Consider the following 20,629-nt stretch of genomic DNA (forward strand, 5'->3'; position numbering starts at 1 on the left):
TCACTGATCGAGTAACTTACTCTTCACTTCTTTCCTTTTCATTGATTGACCCAGACACACTCTTCCATCTCACTGACTAGTACACTCTTCCCTTTAATAAATTACTGACTGACTCTCTTTTCATGGCTTGACTCAATCTCCTGACTGACTGACTGTCCATTGCTTTCTCACTAACGTGCTCACCATCCCAATCCAGTCATTCACAATGACAATGCTCACAATGCAGTCATTTAATATAACTTACTTGGGTTGCAGTTTGTGCCACTTTCTTCAAATCCGTCACCACAACTGCACGTTGCCTCACCAGGTTGTGGAAGACAAAGTTGAGAACAATCCTTTCCTTCACACGGATTGGGCGCTAACAAAAAATACACAGGAATTGGTTAATCAAAGATAAATTTTGGTTTCATTCTTTTTCAATCATTACTGAAAGTTACCAAGCATGCTACTTAAACAACCTCTAGATCATCTAAAAAACTTAGATAAGCAGTGCGTGTGCTGGACCAATTTCAGTAAAGCTTTTGCACTTTTTTTACTATTCAAACTACGTGTATTGAAAGCAACGTTTTATAAGACTTCCAGTCAAGGAACCTGTGAATTGCATAGAACATTGTAGCCTAGACTATTGCATCTCATTTTTTTATCTGCCTTTATTTCTTCGCTTCTTTGTTTGAGACATTATATCAAGATTTTGTTGTATACTATATGAAACTCCTATCAAACATGACAGTGCCACAACCATAAGGTTTCACTACTGTAAAATACTTTATTTTAGCTGGAATTAATTTTCACTGAAAAGACATTTTGGGCATTTTGTATGAAATTTACTTTCACTGACTTTTGACAAGTTGAATGTAAAATATAGGAAAAAAGGTATATTCGCTGGATTTTATTTCCACTGAAACATTCCTTCAGCAAAAATAGCGAAAATTAATTCCAAGCGAAAATAAAGTATTTTACAGTAATCATTATACACATCTTACATCACATTGAAACCACAGATGATGAGACAGTGTTATGACTGTAAAGCTTTACCAAGGTAGATAAGTTTAACTTACTTGAGGAAACAAGACCCCCCAACTCACCTGCCATTTGTTTGTATTCTTGTATAATTACCAGATCTGTAGTGTGTTCAAGACTTGATGAAATTATCTCAATTTCCCCTAAACCAAATTTATTGACTCTAAAAATTTTATTTGTCTGGAAAGTTGTACCATAGATGAAATCTTCAAACAAATCTATTAAATACGGTTGGTCTGATCCTAGGAAATTAAAAAAAACAAACTAATTTATTAACACATACAAAATAGAAATAATACAGTTTCCTCAAACAGCCAACAATGACAAAAATATTCGTAAAATTAGAGAATTCAAAGTAGCTTCACTGAATGTTCAAATCAAACCAAGGGTACATATATACTATCACCATGGTGATCGAAATCTCATTAGAAAAAGCATTCAAATATTCAACTGAGATGGCAATCCTCGGGGCAGACATCCAGGCATTTTTACCGCCTGGCAACCATCACGGTGAAAACAAAGGTCCAAAAATTTCAGAAAACAGTACTTTGGGATGGTTGTTGAGACTCCCCTGAACAGTGTAACAAGATCACCTACATGTGTGCATGTCCAACATACATGTATATAAATTTGGTTGTACAGGACTACTTTAAAGTTGATTTTGTGATGTTTTCTTGAACTTAGCTATTTTCATCGGCTTTTTGACCGGCATTCCACACCTGCTCACGCAGAGCCAATAAAAATACATGGTACAGTGGTGTGCGTCTTAGCAACATACTGTAGCAACATTGTGATACAAAAACTATATTCAAAGTGTCCATCTAAGCAACAGCACAATGCCATAGAGGTATCATTGTTGCCATGGAAACAAACATGATTAGCAAAATACTTGAATTTCCACCCGAATCATACCTCTTGGAAATGTAACCACTGTAACTCTGTCATTGCCGTCAAGTCGTAAACTTTCAATCAAGTTCGTTTTCGGGTCAGCCCAGTATAGCCTTTCGTTAAAGAGATCAATTGCTAACCCAGTTGGCCAGATTAGTCGATCACTGACGAGAACAATACGATGGGATCCGTCCAGGTAGGATGACTCAATCTTTGGATTCATTCCCCAATCAGTCCAGTACATCAATCTGAAATAAATTAAAACATTTCATAGTCACAAATTTAAGACTAAAATAGTTGCATGCTGCAAACAAAATATAATATATAAAATATATCAATGTTAGGCCTAGTAAAAAAATTATGTTTTTTGGTTAGCGGCACTGATATGTATATACTTCAAATTATTTTTCATTCTATTGACTGACTGGAGGACATTTCTGTCTAATGACACAACAAAATTTAAACATGTCAAACATTTATCATTTCATTTATACTTGAAATTTATAAGTTACTGATGTTCCACGTTTTGACTAAAAAAGCCGACTGGCAGTCGAAAAGTCATTTCTTTTAATCTGACAAGCCCAACAAAATTACGAGTGACATACCAAAAATTCAATACTACACAGAATAACAGATAAATTTATACTTACCCACGATCTGGGGCAACTACAATGGCATGTGGCATGTCTAGTCCTGTATTGATAAGCGTCTTCTGGTTTTGACCATTGATTTTAGCGACAGAGATAGTATCATATTGAGAATCGGTCCAATAAATATGATCTGTGATCCAATCAATCGCTATGCCATGTGGTGCTCCAAGATTCTCAATCTGAGAAAACATGACAAATTATAATCATGAATTGTTAATTTTTTCAAATATATTTTTGGGCCAGGCAACAGTTCCCAACATGGAATGTTTGACCGGTCAAATACAAACACCTGTAACCGATATTCTACCAGAGAAAGTCAAAATCATGTAATGTTAAACATGTACATGTCATTAGTGAATGAATCCTGACCATTGGACCCTGTGGTCAACCGCTTTAGTGGGATCTACCAATCATGAGTCTGATGCAACAACCACTATGCTATCAGTGACTTGGGGCCTACAGAACTCCACAAAAAGTCACACTAACATGCAGGTTCTGGGGCCTACAGAACTCCACAAAAAGTCAACATGCAGCTTCTGGGGCCAACAGAACTCCACAAAAAGTCACACTAACATGCAGGTTCTGGGGCCTACAGAACTCCACAAAAAGTCACACTAACATGCAGGTTCTGGGGCCAACAGATCTCCACAAAAAGTCGACATGCAGCTTCTGGGGCCGACAGAACTCCACAAAAAGTCACACCAGCATGCAGGTTCAGGGGCCAACAGAACTCCACAAAAAGTCACACTAACATGCAGGTTCTGGGGCCAGAGTAAAACAGAGTAATGCTATAATGAAGGCTGCAGCTCAATGCCCAAATATGGACATTCATGTTTTCATGACTGCCTAATATTATACTTACAATAGCTTCTTCTGATGCATCTCGCTTACGGCGTTGACTACTCATCTGTTGACTGAGACTGCGTCGATTTATTGTCTTATCATGGCTATTTGTCCAAAAAAGTGTTCTATGACCAAAATGGACATCAATGCTGTCAATTCTTGTACCAGTGCCTCCCACATACATTGAAGAATGACTAGACTGTCCCCCAGTATCAATTTGTCGCAGTTCATTATCATCTGGGATAATTAGGTATGGAAAACTGCCTATAAAGAAACAGGTTTAACAATAAAATTGAGGGCACTATTTTCAGTGAAAAACTAAACAGGGTGCCTTTTTGTTATTGCTATTTAGGGCACTGTTCTATTTTCAGTTAAAAACTAGAGGCATTATACTGTTAGAAATGGATGTCTTGTCATTTTCAGTGACAAAAATGAGAGTGCTATATTATTTGAAATGAAAACAGTACATTTCCCGCCATGAGCACAATATCATCACCTACAGATAGTAGATTATTATTAATGTTATTACAGTGATGGTCATCTTGCAGTGGGTTCAGTTTGTGTAGAGTATTTTACAACACGATACATCACAATGACTCTTACCCTTTAACTTAATAAAACTAGGAATATTAAAATCTTACCATCTGCTCGGCATGCATGACTCTCTCGTATGAAACCTTCGGCACAAAAACATTCAAAACTTCCCTTTGTGTTGTGACACTCATGGGAACATGTTCCAAATATCTGACATTCATCAATATCTGAAACAGAATCGTCAAGATTCATATCAGTTTTAAGATGCGAAATATAAATGTGTCTGTTATATATCAGTATTCTACTTCTCCCAACATCAACTTGGCAGTGCATAGGATTAGATCCTCGGTGTACTGGTCTTCAAATTGTCATAAAATATGTAAAAATTCGCTGATAGTATTACTTATAAATGTTATGAATGGGTCCCTATACCCATAATATTATGAATTCACCCAAATCAGCTAAATGGCTATTAATTGTCAGTAAAACTGTATGTAATGAACAGTGTTCCAATATGTAAATGAATACTGAAGGCATTAATGATTATTTTGACCAACTCAGAGTTTATGATTCATGGTGCTAAAAAGCTACAAAATGGATAAATAGGACTTCCAATTCTTTAGGCTCGTAACATATGAACATTACCACACATATAATAAATCCAATATCACACGATCATCAATTAGATATAATACATCACTCATTTTTATTTATTTTCCTATAATTATTTGATTAACTCAGAACCAAATTTCTATGCAGGTCTTGATAAATTTAAAAACCAGAAAAATTACCATTATGACATACAGGGTAACCCATAGCATGCCACTTCATCATAACGTGCAAGGTAAAAACTTATTTAAGCTATTTAATTTGATTAAGACAAAAGAGTTTAATGTTGCGTAGGGATACAAGTAATTAGTGAGTAACAAGGAAATCACAAAAAAAAAGAAGCTTCACAAGACTACCGTAGTACACTCATATACATCATTTCTTACCTCCACATGTTATTCTATCGTCTTTAAGTTGATAACCATCATTGCACTCACAAACATAACCACCTTGGATCTGCCGGCATTGCTGATGACAGCCACCGTTGTTTACCAAACACTGGTTATCATCGACCCCAGGACGTGCTGTTTTTTAATTGAAAACAGAACAGATCAGATTTGGAAATCTTGGTAATGTTGTCATAAATTTATGTCAAATTGTTATCTTTGAAGCAATTAAAAAATATTTAACTAAGATAATACAATAAAGTGAACTGAGTCACCATGGAAACCCATTGTAATGTAAAATGGATTCTAGTATCAAATTATATTGTATGTATACACATAGAAAATAGTTTTGACTGCAATTCAGCACTTAAACAAGACATCCACTGAGAAGATATTTAAAATTTATCATCTGTATACAAGCTAATAATAGCAAAATAGTGGCATACCAAGTAGAGAAAATATAACCAAGGATAAACATAGACACAAGAAAATTGTTAACAACGGCATATCCTTCATTAAAAGCAAAGTATAAATAAGTTGAGCTTACTGCAGTTGAGTTCATCAGAAAGATCACCACAATCGTCTTCGTTATCACATTCGAATGGCGCTGGGATACAACGATGATTCGCACATTTGAACTCGTACGACTCACATCGAGGTGGTTCGGTAGGGTCACCTATATAATAAACAAATTAGCATACAGTTCACATCATGTTTCCACAAGAACTGTATGAACATCACACATATTAAAATTTTAAGATGGTCAGTGTTGAATTTATCACTTTTTATGGATGGATGGACATACAAACATACACTGGTAACCACTATACACCAGGCGTTATGAATGACTGCAGAGCAATACCTTACATACAAATGAATTGAAGAATGTGTTAATATAAGGTTGTTACGAGGATACCTCAAAGTATGCACGAAGACAGTACAGCGGGAGTATCGACTAATATGCAGCGATGCGATAGTGTACTGTCTGAGTGCATACTTTGAGGTATCCTCATAACAACCTTACTGTTATACATCTTTTCCTTCCAAGAATACATCATGGGAATGCCAAATCCAAAAATCAGCGAACTTTTTTGTGTGGAGTGTTAAACCCTGGTGGCAGTCATGTTTGTTTTTATTATTAGAGGACGCTTACATGCATACTCATTTCATATTTGGAATTCGCATTTCCTAATATGGTAGGATGAAAATATCCCGTAAAATACCACAAAATTACGGCACGCTGTAACTTATGGCATTATGGTGACAGATGTTGGATATTTTTTTGATACTTAGTCACTTCTTATTAGAAACACAGAATGTATAGTGAAAGACACAAAGCTGGTGCTTTGCTTATAAACTTATCTATACAAATTTGTAAATAATGATTATCAGCTTCCATTCAAATATTTAATAGTAATTTGCTAATTAATATTAATTTGAAATAATTATGTTACAATACCATTTTCAGATTAGTAAATTTGAATTCTAACATCTATTTTGATTTATGAAATGTATATTGCTCACAACATGACAAACATCTTGACTCACATTCTTCATCAGACCCGTCTCCACATTGGTCAGTTCCATCGCACACCAAGAATGAAGCAATGCAAATATTATTCCGACAACGAAACTTATTTGGAGGACATGGAATCTGGCCTATAAAATAAACAAAATTGGGATGAGAAGTACGAAAAGATGATTCAAGGGAGATCTCTGAAATTTGGTTGTGCACAATGCATACAACTGCTGGGTTACACAAGCAATGGGAAATATGAGACAATTTTATTACAGAGAATACTATAACACTAATGGCATTCAGAAATTTTCTTTTTCACAGGAGTTTGGTTTTCAAGATCTATATCTCAATGTATTGCCGGCTGAAAGCCAGTCTTATTTTAAACATATGTTGGGAATTTTCAGCTTTGAATGATTGGTGTTTTTCACTAATACATAACAGTTGTCATGGAAATTCATCATCAATAATTGTTTGAATAATAATTTCTTCAACCATACTGTTTTTTTTTTAGTATTCAATGTAGTTTAATATACTTCAACTCATCCCTGGTAATTCGCATATTACATGATTTTGAGATATTAAACGTTTGAATGCCAAAGTCAAGTTTCAGCACCATTCACAAAATTAAACCAATTTTTTTCTAAATTTTTTATCAAGACCTGTAGGCATCGTAAAATTATATCTATTTGGTTAAAAAAAAAAAAAAAAATATATAAAAATACATAAACTTTTGCAAAATGTGGTACCAGTATTGTGGCAATCAAAATACTTACCACACATTTCAGGGTCTTCATCTGAATTATCGAGGCAATCATTATCGCCATCACAACGCCATTCTAATGGACGACACAGTGTGTTTTTACATTGAAATTCATTCAATTCACATACTCTAATATCCACTGAAAATAAGACAACAAAATAAAAACAAATTTATACTTCATGTTTATTTTGAATCTTAGTTTTTTGGAATGCCAAAATCATTTAGAAATATAATACAAGCAAATCTCTGCATCTTTAATACAGATCAGTTCATAACAATCACATATTAAACATTGAAACTAGATTCCTGTCCACACATTACATTTTGAGGATACTGGAGGTTCTTATCTTTGAGTTAAATGTAACTAACTTTTAACAGCAAAGCCTTGGACTACTAGTATTAAACATAATGTCAATCAATTACCAATCGAACACAATTTAGGAGGATCGTTAAAAGTCATATTCTACAGTTAGTTTTTCATTACTCATTCACAGATTCCACATTTCATGATGTATTTGTGAGACGATGGTACCTGATTTGAAAAGTGTGAAATTTTACTCTAATATTGAGCAAAATGTAAAAATGTTGCATGTACATGTATTCCATATAGGTATTCATATTCAAGATTCAAAGAATACTATAATATTTTTTAAGTAATATAAACTCTGTTTAGTGCATTTCTAATTACGTGACAATATCTGAACTTACTGCAGTCCATTTCATCGGATCCGTCTAAGCAATCGGCATCGCCATCACATTTCCATTCGGCAGCAATACAGTGTCCATTATTACATTGAAACTCGGCCGAACTGCACGTCGGTGCACCTACAACGAGTAAGGAATTAGACCTTTAAAATTGTACGTCTTTCCACAGACAGTATTGATGGATTGTTAAACAGTAACGTGTCTTGATTGTACAATTTCCCTGTAGTTATCATTGCTGCCTGGTTCTTACTATAAAACATAATGATCCACACACATTTTATGACCTACTAATCAAAGTGTCAATATCAAACATAATGAAACTACTAAAACCTCGCCAAAAGTGCAGGTAACATATTAAGTCCAGGAAATTTAGTTAGAATTTTTTTAGATTACCGGTAGTATGATATGAAATTCTCCATAAATAAACAAAAATAAATTTATGTCGCATTTTACGATCGCTTCACGTGAATCTATATTTATTTATGTTCACTGAATTACTGAATTTGTTGTGACTGATCTTAACTATGTTTTGACACTGAACTGTTATCACCAGATGAACATTACTTAGGGTTTGCAATGCTCATAGTACTGTATGGTGACATCATGCCAAGATCCCATTCAAGTCTCATCATCATATTTGTTCTACAATGTGATTATCTTTTAAAAAAATACTAATTACCAGTTAATAAAAAAAAACTTGTTTATTATAAAAATAAAAGTTACAACAAATTTGTGAATAATTCTCTCTTTATTCAAACTTACAATTATCTCCAAGTTCATCTGAACCATCACCGCAATCATCTTCGCCATCACACTTCCATCTATTCGTTATGCAACGATCGTTACTGCATCTAAACTCACTAACAGTGCATGGCCTTGGTGTGCAGCCTTCTTCGTCAGACCGATCACCACAGTCATTATCATGATCACAAAGAAATCGTTGCGGAATACAGCGGAAATTATCACAGCGAAACTGGGACTCCTCACAGGTAATTTGTTCACAGTGATCTGCGGGTTCATCAGAGTTATCACCACAGTCATCGTAGCCATTACACCGCCAACTCATCGGTATACAACGTCCATTTTCGACACACTGGAACTCATCAGGTCCACATGTTCTAGTTCCTAAACAGATAACAAATATATTGTGATATACAACTATGATTTACTTTTTATGTTCAGGAAATAAATTTGTTTTAATGTTGAATGTTTTTCTATGTGTCAAGACATCAGGATTTGTATTAAATTTGAAAAGTACACATGTCACACAAAAATCAAATGTCGCCAATTTATACTCAAAACGGCTGCCATATTGTGTTTTAATTCTTCAAAATGCAAATAAGTTTGGTGATCTCTATTACTGTTTTCCTCATTTTCAATAAGCGATTTTCCCATTCAACTGCGAGATTACGTGAAAGACGTGCGTACGATTTGATTTGGAACTCAAATTTCTTTATTTTGTAGCTCACATAGAAAGGCCGATCTTTGATAGGTGAATATTGAGTTTCAATACCCGTACTTCATCGAAATTGACCATCATCAAATGTGTAAAGCATTTTATTAATAAGCATGGAAATATCCCCAAAATATTTTCACGTTTGTCGAATTCCACGTGATGTTTGACCCACTACGACGCTATGACCTTTGTTTGTTATTCGAGCTAAATTAAATTTTTGCGTCTATTGAGCATGTCACTGCACATGTGTGATGCATTATGGGAAAGAATTGTTGCTGGTAATAATGAAAACATGAACATACTACATATTTTGCAATTTCCGAATATTTTTCCATAATTTCTTTGTTAATTTTGGAAGATAACTTCTCAGTGGCTACATACAGGTATATATGATCAAAATGAAAATGATGAAAATAAAGATGTATGGTATTTTTGGTATTCCAATTTTGGCATTAAACAAATTATTAATTTTTTATTAGCAGACGATACTTTGTGTTTTCTTCATTTTTTTTTTAATTTCCGACTTGTTTCATTGTTCCGAAAAGTCATGAGGACAAAATAAAAATGATTTTCTTGTTTGCAATGTAAATTTTTAGAAACTCACTACAGGTTGGAGGTTCATCAGAGTTGTCTCCGCAGTCATTATCACCATCACATTTCCAGACCGTTGGTATACAACGTCTAGTAGTTTCACACTGGAATCTATCAGCCTCACATGTGACTGCCTCTGTGAAATGGAATGAAAAAAACAATTAAGACTGAATACAATAATGAGATCTTACTGATTAAACTGTGCAGAACTTGCGTGTAATTTTGTATTTTTGTTTAAAAGTTAATAATGGTTAATAATCCGGAATTAACTTTCAAATGACTATTAAAATAGCTGGAAACAAATTTTTAAGAAATTGAAATTTGACGCTGGATAACTTTATTAGAGATTGGATCCCAGCTTGCCTGAAAAACTTGGTCCCTCTTCAATAATTGGAGTCCGCAAAGCAAAATATGGGGTTAACGCAATCCTTGGATCATTTGCACTAAAATCTATTCAAGCGACATTTGTTATCAAACACTTGCATGCTGGTTGTCATAAATGTATACAAATTTCGTCACAGTGCGATGACCAATTACAAGATCAATCATACCATTGTAGAAATAATTGGGAGGTTTTAATCTTTGCTTCTTTATAAAAGTTTAGCAGGTGTAATCAATTTGTCAACAGAGGGCACTGTGCAGTTATAAAACAAATGGCAAAAAAAAAATATCGGCTTGCACTTTTTCCTTATGTTGCACACCGATTAAAAAACATGAGTTTTTTAAGGCCTTATATATGTAGCAACACGACATTGTATGAATCAACAAAACATCTTTGAAATACAATAATGTTTGCGCATCCCTGTTACATCAGCTGTTTACTATTAGATTGGTGGTGCATCACAAAATGATGTACAGAGTAACAATAATAAAAACACTCAAGCAAAATTAAAAGGTAATTTATGTTATGGTTACAGGCATTTGAAATTGTTCAATGCTATGCATAGAAATGTATATACCTGTGAATCTATGTGTTAATTCACAGTAGTTCACTACGACTGATTTTTGATGAGTTGAATGTAAAATATCTTTGCTAGATTTTATTTTCCCTGAATCATTCCTTCATATAGGAAGAGTGAAAACGTCATTCCAAGCAAAAATAAAGTATTTTGCAGTGCACAATTTTTAAATGTGTAAATTCTCTAAACCAACAAGTGTTAGGATACAAGATGATAATGATGAAGATTTACCGCAATTAGCCTCATCTTCCCCGCTTTCACAATGGTTTGTTCCATCACATCGTAAGGACGCCATGATGCACTTCTGCTCCTGTTCACACTTGAATTGGTTTGGCATACATGTATGGTGTTGACAGTTTTGTTCGTCTGAGTTATCACCACAGTCGTTGTCGCCATCACATAAGAAAGCTGGATTTAGACAGTGCTTATTATCACATTGAAATTGACCAGCCTGACAAACAAATGGACCTAGGAACACAAAAACATACATCAATTATTTTTTTCATGGTCATGATTAATCATCATCATTAAATTTCACGATTTCAATGTCTATTAATATTTTTTGTTGTTTCATGTCAGACTCATCAAAATCAAAACAACAAGTAACACATCTCATGAATGAAGCTATTAAGCTATGTTACACTGATTATGTTAATCTTTCAACAATCGCAATTAATGATGATCCAACCATTAAATTTTTCCAATACAATATGATTGCATGTTTTCAAAACTTGTTGAATTTCTGCATGTTCGTGAAAAACTAAATATTGACAAGACATGAATTATAAAATACCCGTGTTAAAATAATACATGGAACATCTGCAAATAGTTGAATTAATATGTACTCTATGTGGGTACACAAAGTGATTTCCCTTAATTAGTGTTGTACTGATATAACTGAAAACTCACAAAATCTCACAGTACACAAGTGCAATCAAACTATGTCTCATACATGCTCAAGAAACTGCATTCATAAATCTGAGTAAACCTTGATGTACCTTTAATAACTTGACTTCTTTGTTAATTCAGGCCTTTGTATATTACCAGGACCTGGGTTTGTTTCAGTATCACCACTATAATTCCCCTCAAAATGTAGCCCTGACACCCCTCTACAGTTTCCACACAGATTGGTAATGGTACGATGCATCTGTCACTGAATCAGATCAAGGTCATGACCAGGTCATGACATCACTAAAAACCCTAGCATTACAATCTAAGCTAATTATTTATTCTGAGCATGCTCAGTGGTGTTGGGATAGGTAATTTTGGATGAAAATCATAAAAAATACCCATTTAGGATTTTCAGATCTGGAAAAAAAATTAAGTCCATATTCGGCAGAGACTTAATCATAAACCTGCCAAGTTTCACTGATATCTGCTGCATAATTTCTGAGAAAATGTTAGAGACGCCTGAAATGGAGACAGTATTATCATGATCTACAGCATTTTCCCAATTTCCAACATTATTCATCTGTTTGTATACTGCATGATAATGACAAAATGTTTGTTTTTGAAGTGGTTTGATAATTTTAATTTACAGAAATTACTTTTGTATTCATGAATGGTCTTATATTGTTTGCAGAATATTATTATCTTTATTTTGTACCAAAGTGACAGATCCCATCTCTTGTACCACAAATATCAATCAAACAGATTTGTGACATTTGTGAAAATGTACTAAAATTAAAAAAATAAAACTGATAAAAGAAATTGATTGTATCAATAGCACTGTTTTAGATGTTGGTTTCCATGGAAAAATGCAAATAAATTACAGGAATTCAACTATCTAGTGTTTGCCTCACTTATATGAGTACAAATTACAAAACTTACGGCAGTCTGCTGGCTCATCTGACTCGTCTCCACAGTCATCTTCATTATCACATTTCCACCAGAACGGGATACATTTATCGTTACTACATACGAACTGACTTGCCGAACAGTTTGAAAGACATGTGCGGCCGTTATTGGCGAGGTAGAAGCTATCAGGACAGGCACATGTTCGCTGGTTGTTAGGAGCAAGCAGACAAAGGTTACTGCAATCACCGTTATTCTCGCAGCTATTAGGGAGCACTGTGATAAAGACATTAAAACAGTTTAATAAATAATATTAGCATGTACAGCTCCTTAGCCTGGGCTAAGAGGTCATGACAAATACCTTAGCCAGTGCTAAGAAAACGTGTGTGAAGACTTATAACGAGCTAAGAAACGGATTAAATCTCGCCCTTTTCAAGACTCGGCCCAGAACCTTAGCACGGGCGAAGAGCATGTAAACACTTAGCTTGAGATAAGTGCTTCAAACACAACTGTATTCAATGTTCATAATTCGGAAGATTTAGTATTATATCCAAAACTATTCCACTCGGTAAGCCATTTTCAATATGGCAATCAACACGACCACGCATAAAGATAATGTTCTCACAAAAAAATTAATTGATGATGAGAATAAGCTAATTCCTGTTATTCTGCAATCTGCCTTTTCTGAATTTGCTTGTGTATTGTTTTATACCCATAAACCAACATGTATACCTTCCTAGTTACTGTACTGAGTAATCATAGTTAAAATGACTGAAGATTTGTGTATATTCTTAACAAGTATGGGCATTCCTTAGACTGTGCTACCACTATTTCATTCTGTGTTGTAACACATTTGGGTCTATTCAATATGCAAACATATGACATTAGCTTAAATCTTAGCACATACTTTGTGTAGTGTGAACACGACTAATAGGACTAAGTTAATCCGTCATATCTTCAGCCTAAATTTCAGATAATAAACAAACAGATAATAATACCATATTTGGTCTATTAGAAGTTAATCTCCAAAAGAAATGCACACCAACCAAAAATCACATTTGCTAAAATGTAGATTAAATAAATACATTTTTTTTAAGTAAAATACTAGTAGAGCAGATACGGAACAAACTCATTTCAAATGCAATGTCATAGTGAAATATGTAATAAAAAAACAATTTAATGGGTGAGAGCTGACAACAGAATACTTATTTTATTAATTACTCCAGCAGGATTTGGTTTATATTCTCTTGTACAAATTTCCTTGCCACATCTTTGACTTTTCAATTTCCAATTGCCAAGATGGTGTTAACTATTAGACATAATATCGCAACTCATCGTTTTCCCACAAATTTGTCAAATGTCACACATTACATTGATAAATCAATTCTTATTTTTACTGATAATCATAAATCAAAACTTACTTGGCGGTTGCCTGAGTGGATGATAGACATGGATATCCATTGGTCGATGTGTAGTCGTGATCAATGTAGTGTGTCCCTCTCCAGTATTCTTATTAGCTCTATGAATTCCTTTAGTTTCCCAGTCTGTCCAGAAGACATAATCTTCAAACATTGTCAGTGCAAATATATGAGGAATACGATGATTCAATGTGGTCCGCCTATCAGTTGAAGAAAATTAGAAAAGTTTGAAAATTTATCATAACATAATATAAACATATTTTGATTTAATTACATCATACCACCAGATGTTGATAAGTCCCTAGAATTGGTTTAACTTATTCTTAAATTTTGGCACCTGCTTAAAAAATCTGCAACATCAAGGTGATCAAAAAAGACACGATTCACAGTTATGAGCAAAAAACCCATATTCTTGAGTTTGTAGAAATGTTCATGTGCCATGGTTTAGTTTCCCCTGTACTAAGAAATGGTATTTCAAAACATTCATTCATGAGTAATAAATAAAATGATAAACTGAGTTATTTGTTACAACATGTTAATGTTATCGGTTCAATCCTGGTGCTTGCAAGTATCCCAAAGAAAATATCCACATTGGTAAATTTTCCATAACAAAAGAAATACTGGACCAAATCTTGAATCATACTTGCCACTTTCACATAAGTTTGTTGTGAAGTCCAAATTTTGAGCTTGGATGGCAGGACTTTGTGGTTCAACAAAACAACATTTGAACAAATTAAATAAAAGTCATCGCTCTGATATTATTTTTTTATTACTGATTTACGTGTGATACTTGTGAATGACGGTTTTTGTGGTTTCCATATATCACAGATGTCTCATCAAATCACTACAATTATTATGGGCCATTTAAGTCCTCTATAAAATTCAAGCTGTCATTCACCCCTGTGAAGACATAGTCTTTGATGAGTTTGTGATATATCTTATAGGCATAGATGTTTGCTTTACTGGTCTTGAGATTCTCAATGTATTCCAATATGGTATCAGTTAATTCTATCTTTTCCTATTGATCTTGTAATTTATAATACTGCACGTAATACAATAGTAATACAAGTACACTGTGTATGAAAGTACAATGCATGAAGACTGAGTAGGAAAACATTTTCTTTCAGGGGGTTTGAATTATAGGTTCAATTTCCTTTTTGGTGATATACTATGGAACATAAATGAAAATGTGGGAAATACCTCATCAGCTTTAATTAGGAAATATGTAACTGATTTATGGCAATATAGAAAAGAATTGATGAATGTAATTTAAAAATATGTATTACTGTTTTCATGGTGCCGATACAAAGGTTGCATAAACATTATTATTATTACCCTGGGATGTTTGTTTTCTATGCATGGCCGTCAATAACACCTTTGATGTCACCACGTTGTTACTCATATTTAAAGTAGCTGTAGGTGCAGCAAAAAAAACTACAAATCTAGTGACTTGTCAACATTTGGCGGTATCATTGTGTAATCAAAGAAAGAACAAGTCATTGTCAATGACACGTCCCCGTTCCGTTCATATTTGAGTGACATATACATTCAAAGCAGATCATGACCGAAATGCACCTGCATATGTACAACACATTGTGCTAAATCTGAACAAAATCCATCCATGCATGACTGAGATCCGGTTCTGGAATTGTGAAAATACGTGATTTTGATGCATTTTCGGCCTTAAAATGGCCATCATTCCGCTATTGTTAAGCAGATCATGAAACAAATGCACATATCTATTTGTGACATGATGTACCATGTGTGTGTGAAGTTTGAACTTGATCAATCCAGACATGTCTTGGATACGGATCCAGAACTGAATTCTTTAACAAAATGGCCGCCAGTCGGCCATTTCGAACTTGATCCGAAAAAAAAAAAGACGTGCATCAAGGTCCTATTATGTTTAATGTATGTACCAAATTTGAACAAAATCCATCCATGCATAACTGAGATACGGGTCCGGAATGGTGAAAATGTGCGATTTCAATGCATTTTCGGCCTTAAAGTGTAAATTGCAAGTACATGTGCATGTTTTAATTTGACAATAAATTGGCTCCAGACATTATTCCATGATTTTATTTTTATTTTCCACCTTATATACGGCCCTACATTACGCAAATATGTGTCTCATAAAGACATAATTTGTCAACACGTATTTGTAAACATGGCTTCGGGAAACTTCGGAATTATGACGTCATAAGGAGAACTCCCCGATGTTCAATGTTGTCTGCTAGGTTTAATTTCATAGAACTAGCTTTCAAAAATATTGGTAGACTATGGTAAAAAGGTGCGTCGTATATGGCTGCAATGCCACCCATAAGGATGGCGTGTCGCTTCATAATTTCCCAAAATCTGGAAGATTTCGTCGGCAATGGGTGAAATTTGTGAGAACAAAAAGAGCAGACTGGGACCGCGTAGACCCTGGCGAGTCGGCGGTGGTTTGCGCCAAACATTTTACCACGGATTGTTTTCGGGACAGCTCTTTGAAAACTTCGTTAGGGTTTTCAAGTGGGTGAGTTTATTTTATTACTTTCTCATTTATGCATTTGTGTATTTCTATGCTAATCTGAGCCTCGTAGCACATCACTGCCTCAGGCACTGGGAGTGGTGACGATATGCCGTGATGCCGGCACTTCGACCGTGACGGTCGTTGTATGCCCGCTGATAATAATCTAGACCGTATCTATTTTTGTGTCCGTCGCCGTAGTCGACAAGTGAAGTTTATTTGATCCTATATTTATAGCTTTATAGCGTCTTTAGTTGTAATGTGTTTTATTTGCTATTTCTGTCGTAAACTGCGCCTTGATCATTGGGTTACTGTCACTGTCTGGTTTGTTGTAACAACGGTACCAGCTGGTGGACGCGGGAAAAATGACGCGTAAAATACTCGTAGTTCGGTACCACCTTTTTTACGATAATACATACGATTCAACATTATTGAAAGCTTCGAACAATTCATCATAGTTTTCAATGGTCTTATTCCGCAAAAGCTTTCTTGCGAAAAGATAATTTTTGACGTTGTTTTTCATTTTCTAAATCTGTGGCGTCGACATGAAATGTAAACAATATATCGACAGACAGTTACAGATGTTACCGGTACTAGCAATCGCGGTCACTGCATGTTTTACATTGCGTGTTCTCGCCCTTATTAACCGTGGATCGAATTCGAATTGAATGGTTATATAAAATGTTTACCAGCGATTTTCGCATCCTTTCAGAACAGAGGGTCGAAATTGTAGAAATAACCACTTGTATATGCGAACGTTTCAACAAGTTTTCATTTTTGCAAAAGGTTAATAATGTCAACCTTGTTATTATTTCTAAAATATAGTGAGAGTTTTTGTTGTTGTTTACTACAGGCGCCCTAGATTGTTCCCAGAGGCTGTTCCCACCATACATTCGGATAGTAGTTTGTCACCAACTGAAGAAAGAATAACATTCAAAAGGCGAGAGAACTCAAGAGTGAGTTAATACAGTTGTTTATTACATGTCACAACAGTAAAACTAGTTGCTGTCAATGTCTTGTTTTTATAATAATTCGCACATTGTTTCTATGCAAGTATTTTGTTGATTGTTAGTTCATTTTCAAAATATAGTGTTTTTACAGGAATAACCAAAGACCATGTTCAAATGCAATACAGCATTTGAGATGTTTCATTTGCAGTGTAGTTTTTTGTTAGCTATAACTATAATGTAAAATCGTCTCAATCAACATAATTAAAAGAAAAATACAGACAGTGATCAGCGCACCTTTGAGTTCGCAAGTGATTCACTGCAGTTGGAAATCGTTTTATTTCTGTGTTTGTCTAATTCTTTGTAATATCGCAAAATGATGTATTTGCCGATTTCAGTTAATAGAAGGATTAAGACTAGTTCTAGATCATTTCTAATCTGGATCTGGCTTTTGCTTGCAAATGTTCACTACTTGCTCGTTACCTTTTCATTGAATAATTGACTACAGAAAACAAATACTGCAAGAAATCATCTAAATTTTAATTCAATTATAAATTATGCATTATTATAATTTGATTAATATTGATGACCCATGTAGACTGCATTTTCTTCAGGACCTGGTGGTGGAAAATGAGCACGAATGCAACTAACAGCACAAGCAGGAAGAACTACACGGACACTTTTTCCTAAAAAAACCCAACACCATCTTGCAAGCTGACGATAAGCAGTATGTCGATATCTCTCATGGTCAGGACCATCAAATGGGGTGTCATATTGCTGCCTGTATTGAAACCAGGCAGTTTGTAGCACAAATTTGTTCAAACTAACACATTGGAAGCCTGAATGTTGCGTGATGCATTGCAATCTTTCTTCTAAACCAAATTCAAACACTGCTTCTAAACACTTGGCATCAACAACAGTGACCTCCCTACAGCATACACATTCTCTTATTGTAGGCAATATTTGGCATCGTCCACCACATTTACACCTAAATAAAAACACATTTTGTCTTAATTCAATGTTTATTACAGTTCGTTCGTTTGTTGATTTTTAACAATTATCAAGAAAAGGGGGGCGTATACATGTATTACAGTGATTGTATTTCATAGGTATTGTAGCTAATGACAATATACATTTTTTTTTGTATAATGGTTGACAAATTACAAAATTCAATATTACTTTAGCAAATAAGTATTTGAAGGTATCGTGCTAATAGTTTTTTGTCGAATTTCACGAGTTATTCCCTGTTTATTAAGCAGGCAAGATTAGATTCCAAATGCATGAAGGAAAACAATGAATAGAAATGGTACAATAACACATGTACATTGCACGCGTATAATCAGTGATAGAGGGACTGTGGTATAACGCTAGGAGTACCCAAACATGACTTGTTATATTTATCAGTGATTAGTGTTGACAAAATGAACGATTCAACTTCAAATAAAATTCATGATTTCGAGACACATGAATAGTGAACAATGTTTTAGAAGCGATAAATACTAAAATAGCATAGCTCTGAGATCGTAGCATTTGGTTTCACTACAAGGCATCTCAACGTTCAGTTTAATTTTCGTAAATGAAAACGTTAGGTGCTCAGCTAGTTGTGGCGATCTAAGAAAAAAGGCACCCAGCCATATCTGCCATAAAAACTTTATAATCAATTTTGATTAATCTAGAAATCAAAGCATGCGGTGGAATTCACCGGTTTCGTTACGTACCAATCTAAATTATCGAGTCGAGTACTCGAGGTTTCTTCGACGTGTTGGGCACTACGATCGTCCCGAACGTTGACTTCTGCCATCGGCTCATACATGTACGGCCTTATGATCGTAGACGTATCAAACAAAGTTAACGAATTATCTGAAATGTCGTAATCATCGGTAGCAGCGCTGCTTACATCTGAATGTTCCGCCATGTTTCAACTAGAGAACTTCTCCTTGTGACGTCACGACGCGTTGAAAGTTCGATGACCTAGTCTTGAAATGCGTTCGGAATTCTTCGGAAAATACTCACAAAGAGCCGGTTTTCGGCAATATCTCGAAAGTAATTTCTTTCCGAATGTCATATAAACTTAAGGAAAAAACGTCTCTGCTTATAATGTATATTTTTTCTGTAAATTTTATTTGTATACAGGCACTTGCAATTTACACTTTAAAGCGGCCCCCATTTGGCTATCGTTAATGAGATCATGAAACAAATGCACATACATATTTGTGACATGATGTACCTTGTGTGTGTGAAGTTTGAACTCGATCAATCCAAGCATGTCTCAGATACGGATCCAGAACTGAATTCTTTAAAACAAAATGGCCGCCAGTCGGCCATTTCGAACTTGATCCAAAAAAAAAAAATGACGTGCATCAAGGTCCTATTATGTTTAATGTATGTACCAAATTTGAACAAAATCCGTCCATGCATAACTGAGATCCGGGTCCGGAATGGTGAAAATGTGCGATTTTGATGCATTTTCGGCCTTAAAATGGCCGCTATTCGGCTATCGTTAATCGGATCATGAAAAAAATGCATGTGCATATGTCCCATATAATGTGTGATGTATGAGTGAAGTTTGAACTTAATCGGTCCATGCATGTTCGAGATACAGGTGATCACGGACGCACGGATGGACGCACACAGGGCAAAACATAAGTCTCCGTTTTTGGACTGCGTCCGAACGGGGACTAACAAAGTGGACGCTGCTGCAGAGTTCTGTCAAAGTTGAGAAGAAAAGGGTCAAAAAAGGGCAAAAAGAAATGTGTGTGGTATTTGGCATGAATCCAAAAGTTGAATACTGTAAACAGACTGACAACAGTTTTAAAAGCATTAAAACCAACTTGTCATCTCACCATTGTGAGCACTGATAATAAGGAAATACATATTGCAAAATCACACTACGCTAAGGAGCTCAGTTTTTACAGCAGTTGGATGATTTTGTCTACCATGGCTAGAGCATCTGTCACATCCAAATCATTTGCAGAGGAAATTGGTGAGGATTTCCTCAGCTGTTCAATCTGTTTGGAGATCTACAAGAATCCTAAAGTCCT

The 20,629-nt window shown here is 34.9% G+C and overlaps 1 protein-coding gene across 1 annotated transcript in view; it reads right to left on the minus strand.

Annotated features, from left to right (window-relative positions):
• LOC100368132 (prolow-density lipoprotein receptor-related protein 1-like) overlaps positions 1-20,629 on the minus strand; it is a 202,734-nt gene that overhangs the window by 18,248 nt on the left and 163,857 nt on the right. The window contains exons 59-74 of the mRNA XM_085495859.1: positions 14,136-14,332; positions 12,751-12,990; positions 11,152-11,388; positions 9,975-10,097; positions 8,677-9,039; positions 7,918-8,034; positions 7,223-7,348; positions 6,479-6,589; positions 5,478-5,606; positions 4,931-5,068; positions 4,043-4,162; positions 3,421-3,665; positions 2,559-2,737; positions 1,933-2,156; positions 1,086-1,262; positions 245-358 (exon numbers count right to left, since the gene is read on the minus strand). Coding sequence (XP_085351985.1) covers positions 245-358; positions 1,086-1,262; positions 1,933-2,156; positions 2,559-2,737; positions 3,421-3,665; positions 4,043-4,162; positions 4,931-5,068; positions 5,478-5,606; positions 6,479-6,589; positions 7,223-7,348; positions 7,918-8,034; positions 8,677-9,039; positions 9,975-10,097; positions 11,152-11,388; positions 12,751-12,990; positions 14,136-14,332 — 2,840 coding nt within the window. The remainder of the gene's footprint in view (positions 1-244; positions 359-1,085; positions 1,263-1,932; positions 2,157-2,558; positions 2,738-3,420; positions 3,666-4,042; positions 4,163-4,930; positions 5,069-5,477; positions 5,607-6,478; positions 6,590-7,222; positions 7,349-7,917; positions 8,035-8,676; positions 9,040-9,974; positions 10,098-11,151; positions 11,389-12,750; positions 12,991-14,135; positions 14,333-20,629) is intronic.

This window comes from Saccoglossus kowalevskii, chromosome 22 (assembly GCF_978046115.1).
Source record: "Saccoglossus kowalevskii chromosome 22, keSacKowa6.1, whole genome shotgun sequence".
NCBI classification, from domain to species: Eukaryota; Metazoa; Hemichordata; class Enteropneusta; family Harrimaniidae; genus Saccoglossus; species Saccoglossus kowalevskii.